Source organism: Lathyrus oleraceus, chromosome 6 (assembly GCF_024323335.1).
Source record: "Lathyrus oleraceus cultivar Zhongwan6 chromosome 6, CAAS_Psat_ZW6_1.0, whole genome shotgun sequence".
NCBI classification, from domain to species: Eukaryota; Viridiplantae; Streptophyta; class Magnoliopsida; order Fabales; family Fabaceae; genus Lathyrus; species Lathyrus oleraceus.
Window position 1 is genome coordinate 61,173,067 of NC_066584.1, and position 14,049 is coordinate 61,187,115.

At 31.1% G+C, this 14,049-nt stretch overlaps 1 protein-coding gene across 1 annotated transcript; it reads right to left on the bottom strand.

Annotated features, from left to right (window-relative positions):
• Nucleotides 1-8,871: 8,871 nt before the first annotated feature.
• On the bottom strand, nucleotides 8,872-9,438 carry LOC127094020 (uncharacterized). Its single transcript, XM_051032896.1, has one exon. The coding sequence runs from the start codon at nucleotides 9,436-9,438 to the stop codon at nucleotides 8,872-8,874; it is 567 nt and encodes a 188-aa protein (XP_050888853.1).
• Nucleotides 9,439-14,049: the final 4,611 nt, after the last annotated feature.

Sequence of the window (14,049 nt, forward strand, 5' to 3'; positions counted from 1 at the left end):
TCTTTATGTCTAAAAATCCACATAGATCTAATAACATTAACATCAGGCGGTCGTGGTACTAAATCCCACGTCTCATTTTTAATTAAAGAATTATATTCATCATGCATGGCCATTTTCCAATTAGGGTCCTTAAATGAAGACACTGCATTCCTAGGGAGGGGGGATTTTGTGACATGAGTGAGTAAACGGTAGTATTTTTGGTTAGGTTTAAAAATGTCATGTTGACTCCTAGTGATGGGTTTTGTGTTGGCTTGGGCGGTAGGTTGATAGATAGGGGGAAGATTATTTTTCAAGGTATGATTTTATTGTGGGGAGGGGAGTGATGAGTTTAGAGTAGGGGTTGAATTTGATTGGGGCCGGTTTGAGGGATTAGTGGGCCGTATTGTTTGAGGGAGTGTATTTGGAAAAGGTGTGGTGTGGGCCATGTTTGGGGAGGTGTTTGGATTTGAAGGAGGGACTGATGAATTGTTTTGGTCTTAGGTCATGATATGGTTGATGAGATAAGGGGATAAGTCATTATCGAGAAACGTGTAGGTAGTAGATTGAGGGGTGTGCAGCTTTGCATAGGGAAAGGTGGACTTATCAAACAAAACATGACGGCAAATTATTATTTTGTTTGTTGTCATATAGAGACACTTATAACCACGTGATTGGATGGATACCTGTAAGACCCCAATTTTGACCCTAAGATCCCTCATGGCATCATAACCTTGCATTTGCATTGCCTCAAGGATCATAAGCATCTTGGATCCTTTACCTTTGGGTGGGATCCCTTGAGATTTGGTTTGAGATCACCAAGCATGCTTGAATTGTATATTATTTCTTTTCTCATTTTGTTCACTAACCAAAAGCACAAAAATATGTCACTAACGTCTCTTGTTTGTAGCTTGAGCAGTCACAAGATCCAAAGCTTCTAGGAGATCCTATGTGCATTGATAGGGCCAATTGAAAATGAAATAAAGCATGGAAATGGTTCCTAAAGCTCTCATCCATAAAATATGCCTCCCAAGTATCTCAATTCATAATTTTGATCAAAAGCAAACCAAGGGGCTTGAGGCTTGATTCCCAAGGAAACCCTAATTCATATGTTCCTCAACTGTGCCTTGCTCATGAAGCAACCTCAACCCATGATCAAATACAATCAAGGGAAGTTCTTTCATTCATCATTTCATGCATATTTGAACTTAATTGAGTGTCCTCAATCATCAATTCATCAAGATATGAGGTGTGGACTTGAGAAGTTGATCAGTCAATTCATCTGACTATTTTGAAATACACTGAGACCTAACTTTTAATGTGTTTGTCAAATGGAGATAAACCCCAAAGATAAAAAGTGTTCTTAAGGACCATATGAACAACTTTCATGTTCATCAAAAATTGATTTGAAGATTGGAAGGTCATCATCCATTCCAAGACATTATAGGTCATTTTGACTGAAACCCTAATTTTGGGTCAACTTCTCAAGGACATAATTCCTTAATTTTTCATGATTTTGAGGTGAGATCAAATGAATTGGAAAGATTAAGATGTCTAATTCAAATTTTATGTTGAGCAAAATTTCAAAATATTAAAACAAATACATGTGATAATGCAAAACATTATAGGTCACTTTGGACCAAAGGCATTGAAATGTGAAAAAGTCCAACTTCAAGTGCCCATAACTTCTTCATCAAAAATCCAAATGATGCAAAATGTAAGTCCAAATTGATTGTCTTGAAAAGATCTACAACTTTGATGTTGAATATTTTGTCATTTGGAGCTTGCATAATTGAAACAGAAGGGCTTGAACTTTGGCCATTTTTGAAAATCTCACATGTACATATTTTGCGCCCTACACTTCTTGACCACTTTTCATCAATTTCCAAGGCTCAAATGGTGTTTCAAGTTTGGAAGAGCCATTTTCGAAGACATGAACATTATGGTACAATTTTGGAAATCCATAGAATTTGCATTGCATGAGGTGTTTATGCACAATTTGCACGTCCAGTTTGCTTCTATCATTGCTCAGCTACCAAATCCAAGTGGAATTGGGCCCTTCATGCGCCTGTACAGGCCCATGCATGGAGGCCCTTTCCATTCATGCAATGTTGTGATCATGCATTTCAGCATTGCCTTGCCTATAAATACAATGCCATTGCTCTTCATTTCACTAACCTGAAGGCGCCCCAAATGCTGTGCAATTGAATCCTCACCCTCACACCAAAGGAACTCTCTCATTTTTTCTCTCAATTTTTAGATCTGAATTTTGATTTCCTCAATTGATTTTCAGATCTTAAAGTTCCTAAACCTCATCACCTTGATTCATAGAGTGTACTGCAAGCATCCATAGCAAGGAATTGTGACTCTAAGCTCTGCAAATCAGAGGTTTACCTCAACTTTTATTTTCTTCGAATCATCTTATATTATGCTTATTTCTTGCTGTTGTTGTGTGATCTGAAGTCCTCTGCATAGAGGCAACATTCTTGAACTTCGAATTTTCAAAATCCATTAAGTTCATTTGAACACCACAAAATTTCCATCTCTGATTTCTCTTAATGTAGAAACCTAGAGTGGATTTGGTTGGTACATGGGTGATGTACGTCACCTCAGCTTTCGATTGGTATCTGGATCGTGGCTTTTCATGAACATTTATTTCTCTGTAACTTGGAGCTTGGCCGGAAGTTGGCCGGAGAAGACGGTGGCGCTGGCTACCGTCTGGTCTCCAGATTAGATCTGAGCCTTCCATTTGTTTTTCCAGATGTAATCTAGTACATTCATTGTTATGACTATATTAATGGCTTGGTGCGCTTCAATTGACTCGTGCATATGGTGAACGCGCGCTTCCTGGCCGCGTGATGATCCACGTCAATTAATGAGGTATCATCAAACGGTCCACGCATTTCCACATTTTCTAATTTCTAATTTTAATTTCTTTTATTTCTTTAAATTCCATTTCTTTTTGAAAATTCATATCTCCTTCATTATTGGTCCAAAAAATATGAGACCAATTTCATTTTTCTCATTTTAATTTCTAGTTTATAAAAATGATTTTTAATATTTTTTATTTTATCATTTGATATTTTTTAAGAATTTTCTATTTTCTGGTTATTTTTAATTCATTTAAAATAGTTTTTGATATCCAAAAAATACAAAAATATTTTTCCAACCTCTTTGAATGATGATAGATCTATGAAAAATATTCTCATCAATTTATTAATTGATTTGAGATTTATTTGAGATTTTAATTCAATTAGGTTATTTTTATGCATTTTTAAATGATTAAAAATAGTTTCTGACTTCTAAAAGTGCTGAAATTTTTTGTTAAACTTTGTTTGACCTTATTGAACTTGAGATAATTCACTTGGACTTTTCAAAGTTGATTTGAAGTGAGTTTGAAGTTTGACCTTTCTTTATTATTTTAATTCAAGTTTCATTTTAATATTAAAAAATACCAAAAATATTTTATTTGTTTCTTGACTTCTAATCTTCATTTTGCTTCTGTTTTCTATTGTTTGACCTTGATCTTCTCTATCTTTGGTCAATTAATGTACTTTAATTTTCATTCTTCTTCTTCTTCTCCTTTTTCTTTTTTTGATCAATGAGTTAAAGATTGGTGGTTAGCCTTGATACATGGAGGTTTAACCTACCTTGATTCAAATCTAATTCAACTTGATCATGGATCAAGTGAATGGCTTTGCATTAAGGATAGATTGTTTCCTAATCATGCAAAGAACCTAAATCAATACAAGATCATTTCTCATATTCTTTTTGGCATGGCAAGTTGTTGGAGTTTGATTCACTAATCAAAATCTCTAACTTGTGTTGTTGCCTACATTATTATTGACCGACCTCAGATAGTTGTGACTTCTACATAAGTCCAATTACGATTGCTTAACATATCGCTAAATTGCCTTATGGCACACGAACTCTAACACTAACCATTAACCATTAACATTTAATTCTTGCTCTTTACATTTATGCAATTTACTATTGTACATATTATTCATTTGTTTTTTCCTTTGCTCATTTGAGCACATGTTTATGTTAATGCAATTTGCCTTTTGCTCACTTGAGCACATAATTGTGTATATATTATTGTGCTTATGTTTTGTTTTGATTGTTGTGGACCAAATGCAAAAATGGACAAATGGACTTAGTTTCTAGGACATTCCCTATGCAAAAATTGGAGTAAAAATGCCTTAAATGTTGAAGATGGATTAGAAGGACCAAATCTCTAAACTTACTCTTGTCCATTCTTGATTTACTTCATAAAACTCTTTGATGTGTGTGCTTTTGTGCTAGGGAATCCTATTTGATCCAAATTGAAGAACCATTTCCATGTTCATCCAAAGTGAAAGATACAAGAGTCATTGGGGATCTTCTAAGAGCTTGCTTGATTAATTTGATTGCTTGAGCTTACACTTATTTTGCTTGCATATTCCAAAGGATGGGAGCTACTTGGATCATCAATATGATCTCAAGAGAGGAACTCCATTTGTGGTCTTGTTTCTTATCCTTCATCTCTTGTATGATTAGGACTTTAGCCATTCTTCTTCTTCCCTCCACTCTAACCCAAGCCAAAACTTTTATGCAAACATTAACACTTGTTTTCAAACATTAGAAACCTAAGCATTATGCTTTTGATTTTCAAATTTTCTTTTCATAACACTTATTTTGAATTGAATCTTTAAGTCAACTTTGACCATATTGATCGCGACTTTATAAGTCTATTGGGGTACTAACTGCAAGTGCACAGTCTTATCGCGTAGTTTTAAAAGATATCGATCCCACAGGGACTTATGAATCGATATACCATTTTCTAAGGTTACTTCGTAAAGCTAAGGCGGATGATACGTTGATGATTTGGGGGAGAAGTAAAACTAAAATTGGATCTAATTTAAATATCAATTAAGCGGATATCGGTATGTAGTTCGTCGTAATTAGGGAATCAAATCTTCGTTGGTTTCTTGGTTTTAAAATAAATCTTTTCAGTAGACACTATTGATTAAAAGTCTTATCTCAAACTCTCGCTCTGTTGAATAGACTATGACTTTATATTAACGTAGCTATCACTTATTAGTTAAGTCCAAAATCACTTTTTGAAAACAACAGAATCTATAGAAACTCTTTTCATTAAAATAATAACCGTTTAAACACCCTCGTCTCAAACTCTCGCTCTATTGACTTAGATTATATAATTAAACTTAAATGCTTAACTCTCGTCCTCACATTTAACCTTTAAAAATACTTTTTGAAAAAGATTAGAATTTAATTAACTCTAAAAATTGCTTTCACCCTGATTTAGAATTAATGTCCAATTTACACTGTCCAGTTAAAAACTCGAACCGTCGTTCTATTGATTTTAACCTCTTTATGTCTTTTACTCTCGTACAAAAACCTTGGTATTAACTCTGTAAATTGAGACCATAAAAAGAGTGACTTTATTTTTAAATACAATTATACCAACTTAGTTTTGATTCCTTCATTCTGCTTACTTTACATACCGATATCTAAATTAATTAGCCGGACATGCTAAACAGGTCTAAACAATTATCATGCTTAAATAAAACCATATCAGGCAAACAGTATAAATAAACAGCAATGCAGAGCATATATAAATTAAAACAATAAATTAAAGAACCTGAATAATTAATAGGAATTTTGAACACTCCACCACAGACCGGTTGGATTTGTTCTTGCACTCTTCAATCGGACAGGAAAATAAAAGCAAAGGGATAAAAATACTATGATCTAACGTAAGGTTAGATCCAGTAAAAGATACACAATAGTCTCCGGTGTAGAAACTATTGTGTGAAAAATTAATTAAGTGCTCTGAAAATTGACTGGAAAAGAAAGGGAAATAAAAATTGCTAATAATAGAAAGCTGTAGAAAATTAGTGTTGTAAATGCTTGCACGGCGAAAAAGGGAAGCGAGAGCTTTAGGGTTGGATCTTTGGTTCTATTTATATTAGTCCCTTTTGTAACCGTTTTCCCAAAATGCCTTCAGTAAGTAAGCTTCACGTTTCAACGAGTCAAGCGGAAGAATAGCTTCAACGTGCCTCTGTTACGCGTCAAAAGCCAAAAATATAGGAGTGGGGTGTGACGTTCGTCACACCATGTGTTACGCTCGTAACACAAAGTAGCAGGGCGTGACGCTCGTCACACCTTGTGTGGCGGTCGTCACAGCTTCAGCGCTCCTGGCTTGTAATTGTGGGCTGGGCTTTAGTGGAATTTGCTTTCATCCTCTTTTTCACCCCCCTTTTCTTCCTTTTTCACTTATGCTTCAAATAAGTTACCTGAGACAAATAGAAGGGAAAATACCACATAATATAGAATAATATGAAATAAATTGAAACAAATAATAATATAATTTAATTAAATCGAGTCCAAAAATGTGATATTATTTCATGTTATCACATATTTTGTAAATACTTTTCATTGGTAAATGCAACTCATTCAAATACTTTTTGTGGTTTCAATGGCCACTTCTTATCAAAAACTTTTCATAACCTTTAGCTATTAGGTTTGAGTTATCTTTGAGGTAGATGTAATACTCACCTATATCCTTAGTGGTGGACAATGAGTCTTCCATGCTTGTTATAGGGTTAACCCCTCACTAGCATGTTGAAGCTATCCTCACATGGTGGATTTGTGGTTTTAGGTTGAGTTTTCTCCCTTGGATAACAAAAGATATTAAGGCTTTTGGACCAATCAATTCACCAACTTGTTTTGAGATTTTTACCCCGAACTACGAGGTTTTTATCCTAATATTTTTTAAGATGGTACGTAGGCAATAGGTTCATCCATCCAAACCCAAATTGTAAATAACTTGTATATTCTTCTCTCATCTCTTCAATCATGTTTGCACAAACAAATTTTCACAAAATACCAACCTTACAACAAGTATGAAAAGGGCTCCCTAGGAGTACCTAGAATGTTTTGGGTGCTTAAAACCTTCCCATTGCATAACCAACCCCCTTACCCCGATCTCTGACATTTTTACTAGTTTTTGATTTGATAAAACTTTTAGGTTTTTGTTCGCTTTCTAACCATTCCTTTGGATAAATAGAAGTGCGGTGATGACTCGACTTGTATGGTTTACCTTGTATTTAGTCAATATCTCTAATGGTAACGAATACCCCGCTACAATACCCAAGAAAGACACATGGTGTGGAGCGAGGTTGAAGTTTGTGGATGGTATTTGAGGGGAATAAAGGAAAGCATAGACAACCAAAAACACGTATATGAGAGTATGACGGGTTTTTGTTATATAACATGTAGAGAGGTGGCTGAAAATTAATTGATATACTTGGCAAAATGTTAGAAATATAGGTGGTCATTTCTAGAGCATAATGCCAAAATGAAGGATGTAGAGATGCATGAATTAATAAAGTTAGAATAATATTCTTAATGGACCTTATTTTTCACTCAGCTTTACCATTTTGAGAGGAGATGTAAGGACAAGAGTAACGAAAAGATATGCCATTAAGTTCACACATTTTTCAAAAATTATTAGACATGTATTTACCACCATTATCACATTGAATTATTTTGATTTCCCGTTGAAATTGTGTTTTAATGTAAGCTCTTAGCTTTTGGAAAATAGGATAAACTTGAGATTTTTGTGAAATATGGAATGTCCACAAAAAATTTGAATAGTTATCAAGGAATAAAACATAATATTTGTGACCTGTTGAGCTTAAAACGGGAGATGTCCATACATCACTATGTGGAATATCAAATGACAACAAGCTATTATTAAGGGAATTAGTGAAAGGTAATTTGATGTGTTTACGAAGAGGACATAAATTACAAAAATATGAATGTAATTTACTAGAGTTATTACATTCGACCAATTTATTTTTGCGAAGAAAAGACAAAATGTTCGCCCGAGTGTCCTAGACGATTATGCCAAATAGATGGTGACAAAGCTGCAAATGTGGATGGATGCTTGGCTTTATTTTTGGTCATGTGGTTGGTAATGGGGTAAAGGTCACCTTGGCTTTCACATCTCATGATAGGCATCCCCGTCTGAAAGTCCTTCACAAAAAAACCAAACGGGTTAAATTCAATTGAAACGTTGTTATCTGTAGTAAATTTACGAACCGACACTAAATTTTTAATTAGATTTGGAGCGTGAAGCACATTGTTTAGGACAAGAGGTGGGTGGGGGTTATCTAGATGTGTACTATCGAGACTATAAATTGGAACAGAATGACAATTTCCGACAATGATTTTATTATTTTTTCTCAATTTAAAATAAGACGAGAGATTACCTTGCGAGGATGTTATGTGAGAGGGGGCTCCGGTGTCCATGTACCAAGAGGGGTCTGGCTGAGCAAGATTGAGGGTGCTGAAAGCACTTTCAATGTCAGTAGGACTGGTAGTATTAACATTGAAAGCAGCCTGCTGAGGTTTGGGCCTAAGAATTCCACTTTGTTGGGGCTTAGGACCATTATTTAGTCTACTCCAATTTGAGGTTGGGTAAGGGCAAGGTGGATAATTCCAAGGACCCCATTATTGCCAAGGTGGGTAATTCCATGGCTGCCACTGTTGTAGTTGTTGTTGCCCGCGATTTCCTCTTCCGGAATTTCGACCGCCACGATGCAGTTTCTTTCCTCTATGGCCGCGACATGTCGATGGAGATAGTTGGGAGTTTGAAGCATAGGATGACGGTTTGGGTGCAGGTTCGGTGGCCGGAGCTTTGGCCGTGAGAGCGGCCGAAATAGAGGAGGCATGTGATTCGCGAGCAGCACGCTGCAACATAGTTGATTCCTCGAGTTCCAGCCGTGATCGTGTTGTGGCGAAGGTGGGGAGAGGGTCATGTTACTGTATATAGGTGACAAACCCAGTGTATGCATCAGTGAGACCGGATATCATTTTAAGCACCAGTCATGTGTTAATGACCGGAGAGTCGACGTTAGCGAGTTGATCAGATAGAGTTTTGAGGCGGTTGCAGTACGCTTTTGTCGATGAAAAATCTTCCAGGTTTGTGTTGCTGAATTGATTTTCTAATTGTACAGCACGTGAATGCTTGTTATCATGAAACATAGCGGCGATGCCTTTCCAGCATTCTTCGGCAGTGTCATCGACGACTATGATTGATTGAAGAATATCCTGTGAGACGGTTGCATACATCCATTGCAGTACCACCACATCAAGCCAATTCCAAAGTTCAGAATCGTTAGCCTTAAGGTCTGCTGATGCTTGTATGGCATGTGCATCTGATGATGGGATGATGTGATCAAGTATGTTGTGAACACGTGTTTGCACCTTGAAGAGGGCAGACCATGAGAGGTAGAGATTAGAATCATTTTCCAACGTCACCTGGATTATGGTTTTGACGTTGTTGATGGTGAAGGCGGAGTTGAAGTTGGGTTTCGCCGCCTGAGGAGGGTTGGTTTGAGAGACTGATGAAGTGTCATCAGAAGTTTGAGAATGAGAGTTTGTTTCTGTCATGGTAAAACAGAGGATTAGCGACGGTGAGAAGGGTTTAGGTTAGGATCGTGACAAAACAGAAACCATGTAAGTAATTTAATCCATGCCTTTTCATTAATAAGAATACTCATTATATACAAGTATGACAGTGTCTATATTTGGAAGCTAATAATATACAATTATGGTGTATACCAATTATAGAGATATCCTAATAATTATAGTATTTATAGAGATATTTTAATAGATTCTTCTTAAAAATTATACCGGCAAATTTTAATAAAAATAATGTAAAATTATTAAAACTAATATGCATTCCAATGAAAATTTATATATATATATATATATATATATATATATATATATATATATATATATATATATATATATATATATATATATATTTATTTTATTTTTTCTTTTTTTTTTCATCTAGGTTATTTTTATAATTGATTGGTAAATTTGTATGTTTTCTTATAAAATGTGAAATTGTAATTGCTGGAGTTTGAACTTCGGTGTAGTATATTTTTTTTTCTTCGATTATTTAACAAAAGAGGATTAATGTGTAAACTTTTTATGACATTCCTTCATATATTTTTATATAATTTAGTTTTTTTAATCAAGATAAAATGTATTTTTTTTTTGTTATAATAGTAAAAAAAATGAAAATCATGTGAGTAGCCGACAATCCACTGTGTTTAAAGTTTAATTATTTTTTAAAGTTTAATGGTTATCTAAAGAATATTTTCTTAAGCACTCTTTTATTTATAAATATAGTAAATATTTTTTTAAAATCTTAAACTATAATATTTCATACTTTTTAAGGAAAATTCGTTCATATATTTTTATATAATTTAGTAGATAGACTCACTCACCTTAGAGTTTTTATTATATTTAATTGATAATCTATTGTATGATATTTTATTTTTTTGACATAAATTTTTTCATATATAACTATTAATATTAAATCATAAAATAACACATTCATTTCAAGTATAAATAACATGCAAATATATATATATATATATATATATATATATATATATATATATATATATATATATATATATATATATATATATATATATATATATATATATATATATATATATATATATATATATATATATATATATATATATATATATATGTGATTCAAGAAATTTGTCCTCCTATTAATATTAAAAATTTGTCCTCCTATTTTATCTGATTCAAGAAATTGATTCCCCTATTTTTAATTTAAACATATGTGATCTTTCTATTTTAAATTTAAACATTTTTTATCCACTTTTTTACTTTTACACTTAAAATTAACGATGCTTTTATTTTTTTTTAAAATGATAAGTTACTTCTAAAACATACAAATCATCGTATACATATTTATTATTGAACTTTGTGGATAAATATATAAGTAAAACAAATGAAAATTTTATCGATTTTCTATTAAAAAAGTATGACATAAGACTAAAACTTTTTTAATTTAAAATAGAGGGCTAATTTAATAATTTAGACAAAATGGGAGACCAAACTGTAATTTAACCTATAATTTTTTTTTTGATAACATTCATACAAAAAATATGATCACATGTACTAATTGTGAGATTGTGAAGAAAAATGTGATCACATACACTATCTATGAGTTACTTTCCAAAAACTTTTTATAATAATTTTACTTTTTATATAAATTATTTTTTCGATTAATATTTATTTATATGATTATGCTAAATAATGTGGGTAGAGATTAGAGAATATGTATATTCATTTTAAATTTATTTTCTTTTTTTCTTAGTTTATATGTTATAATGTTGGAGTAAGTAAAATATTTCATGGTTTTATATTTTTTTATTGGTAAATTTTTCTTTAATAATAATTTTTTCATATATATAAATGGTTATTGTCGATTTTGGTTTTATATCTTTTATTGGTAAAACATGTATTGATAATAAATTTGTTTTCATTTAATTTTAAAAGTAAATCTTAGTTAAATTTGTAGCATATAGAGATTAAGACATAAAAATAAACAAATTAAATTAGAATGTCATCATATCTTTCTTTTTTCTATGTTTTATTATATAATTTTTTTGCAATTATATTCCTTTTATCTTCTTTTTATTTTTTTAATAATATTTCTTTTAGTTATTGATTTATAAATATCAACAATTTATTTGCATTAACATATTAATATTATTAAATGATTGTTTGAACTATATACTAAATTTTTTCTCTCATTTAACTCAATTAATATGTTTTATTTATCTAAAAATACAATAAAAACATAGTTTTAATTGTTTTAATATATAGAAATAATAAATATATTTTTTTCAATATTTGTGTAGAATAAAATTTAATTTTTTATATAAAATTTATGATTATAACATTGTTTTGTCCAATATTCAATAAATGTTCATTTAAACATTTGATAAATAAAGAAAAACAAATATTTCAAAAATAAGTAAAATAATATTAAATGATGAAATATTAATTGAGATGAGTAAATGATGGTATAAATAGCTATTCAAAGGTCAACTTGAGAGAAGACAAACACTTTAATATCAACACAAAGTCAAACCATCCCCACATGAATATTACCCTACTAGTAATCAGTCCCATGGAAAAATAAAAACAATAGTCAAGGGAAGATACAGTTTGAACTTTGCATGCAATGGAAGTATGATCAATAATGAGTAAAGAGCTTAGCTGTAACTTTAATGTCTTAACTGTGATGACACATTATGAGATGACAACATTTAAGACTTTCATAATTAAAAAAAATGAACCACCACTCTCATGGCAGAAATCATGATCTTCATCAATTCTCCTTTACCTAATTTTAATTTCTTTTTTCAATGATTCACAGACAATTTACTGTAAGGCTTCATGTGCTTTCATTGGTGACATTGTCATTTAGTAATTCTAACATGATAAACTGTCAAATTTTATAGACCAGAACAATAGTTGACTTTACATCATCTTTATTGTTGCCCTGCCTCTTCAATTCTAATTAGTTCTATAGTTGACTGTGATGACAAATTTTATAATGTGTCATTTGATTTATGGGCAAAAAAAAAACAATTGTTAGTTGTATATACAACAACATAAAATGTTTTTCATTCAAAATTTATAGTAGTTTTTTTATGTCATTTATATATTATTTTTATTATTTTCATTATTTCACATTCTTTAAATAGTCTAATTAATTCTATAAATAAAGAAAAATTCTATAAAACTTTATAAAATCATTACTACTCTGTTAATCGACTAACTTTATTAAATAATTAATGTAGAGATAATTTTGAAATAAAGATAATAAATGAACTTAGATTTGTTAATATCGGTTTATATTCAAGAAAATATAATTTAGAAAACTTTTATTTATCAATAAGACCGTAGAGAACATTTATTAATAAAATAAAAATAATTAAAAGAAGGAGTAGTGATAAATAGTAGATGATATAATAGAAAAATATATTACTGTTGATTTGGTAATAAAAATGATTTATATTTTGAGATAATTCTTTATAAAGTGACTTATAATTTAACACAAATTAGATGGATGAAATAGTTTAATTTACATGTGCTATTTGAATTAAATAAGTATAAATTAGTATTTTAGGGTTTAACGGTATCATTTATTTATATTTATATATTTATGTATTAATCTAAATAAATTATTAATATTTATAAATAAATAAAAATTAGTACAGATTAAGTAATAATTAATTCAATGGTTATATGAGTAAATTAATTGAATAACTATTGATAAAATAAATAAAGATATACTTGTGATAAAGAAGTGACGAATCTACATTAAAAACATAAATAGTCAAATAATTATTAATGCTATTACTCTTTAAGCCATTTGTTTATACATGCGACATGTAAGAGTACGTTTGTTGGCCACAAATACAAACAAATGTCAACTAAAATCCATCAATATTTAATGCTCTCATTCCAAAAATACTTTTGAATTAATTCTAGATGATGATAATAAATAATGTATCTAGTGATCTTAAACATTGCTAAATTCAACGCTCCCTCACTTGATGCCCTATAATACCACAGAATGCAAGGACTTTTCTAAATTCAAAAGCAAATCACAGCCACAAGAACATTAAACAAGAGGCCGGTAGAGCTATGTGTAGCTTGAACGTGGCAGGAGCCAAAGGTATGGATCACTAATATTTAGCATGTGGGTTGTTGGTAGTTTGGCTATTTTAACTACTCATTCATGTATTTATAGGTACTGTCTTTTCATCAGTATCTCCATTCGGTTTGTTTCCTTCGGGTTCAATTAATGTTGTTTTGTATATACCTTAAATACACAAAGCATACTATGTAGCAAAAAGTTAGAATTATACACATTATACATATACATGTAATTATTGACTTTTTTTTAATGCAATGTAAATTAATATGCAAGGAGTTATGTATATAATTTGTGAATTGAGATATTTTTATTTACTTAAGTCACATAACTAAAACTATTTGACAATCATCTCTAGAAAAAATTAAATTATATTCCTCAAGGTTATAAGCATGATTGTCTCAAATAATTTGGTGGTCTTATTCTAGTTTTAGAAAATTTAACATTTGATAAATTTTGAAAATTTTCATTCTTGTCAATTAATTTTGTAG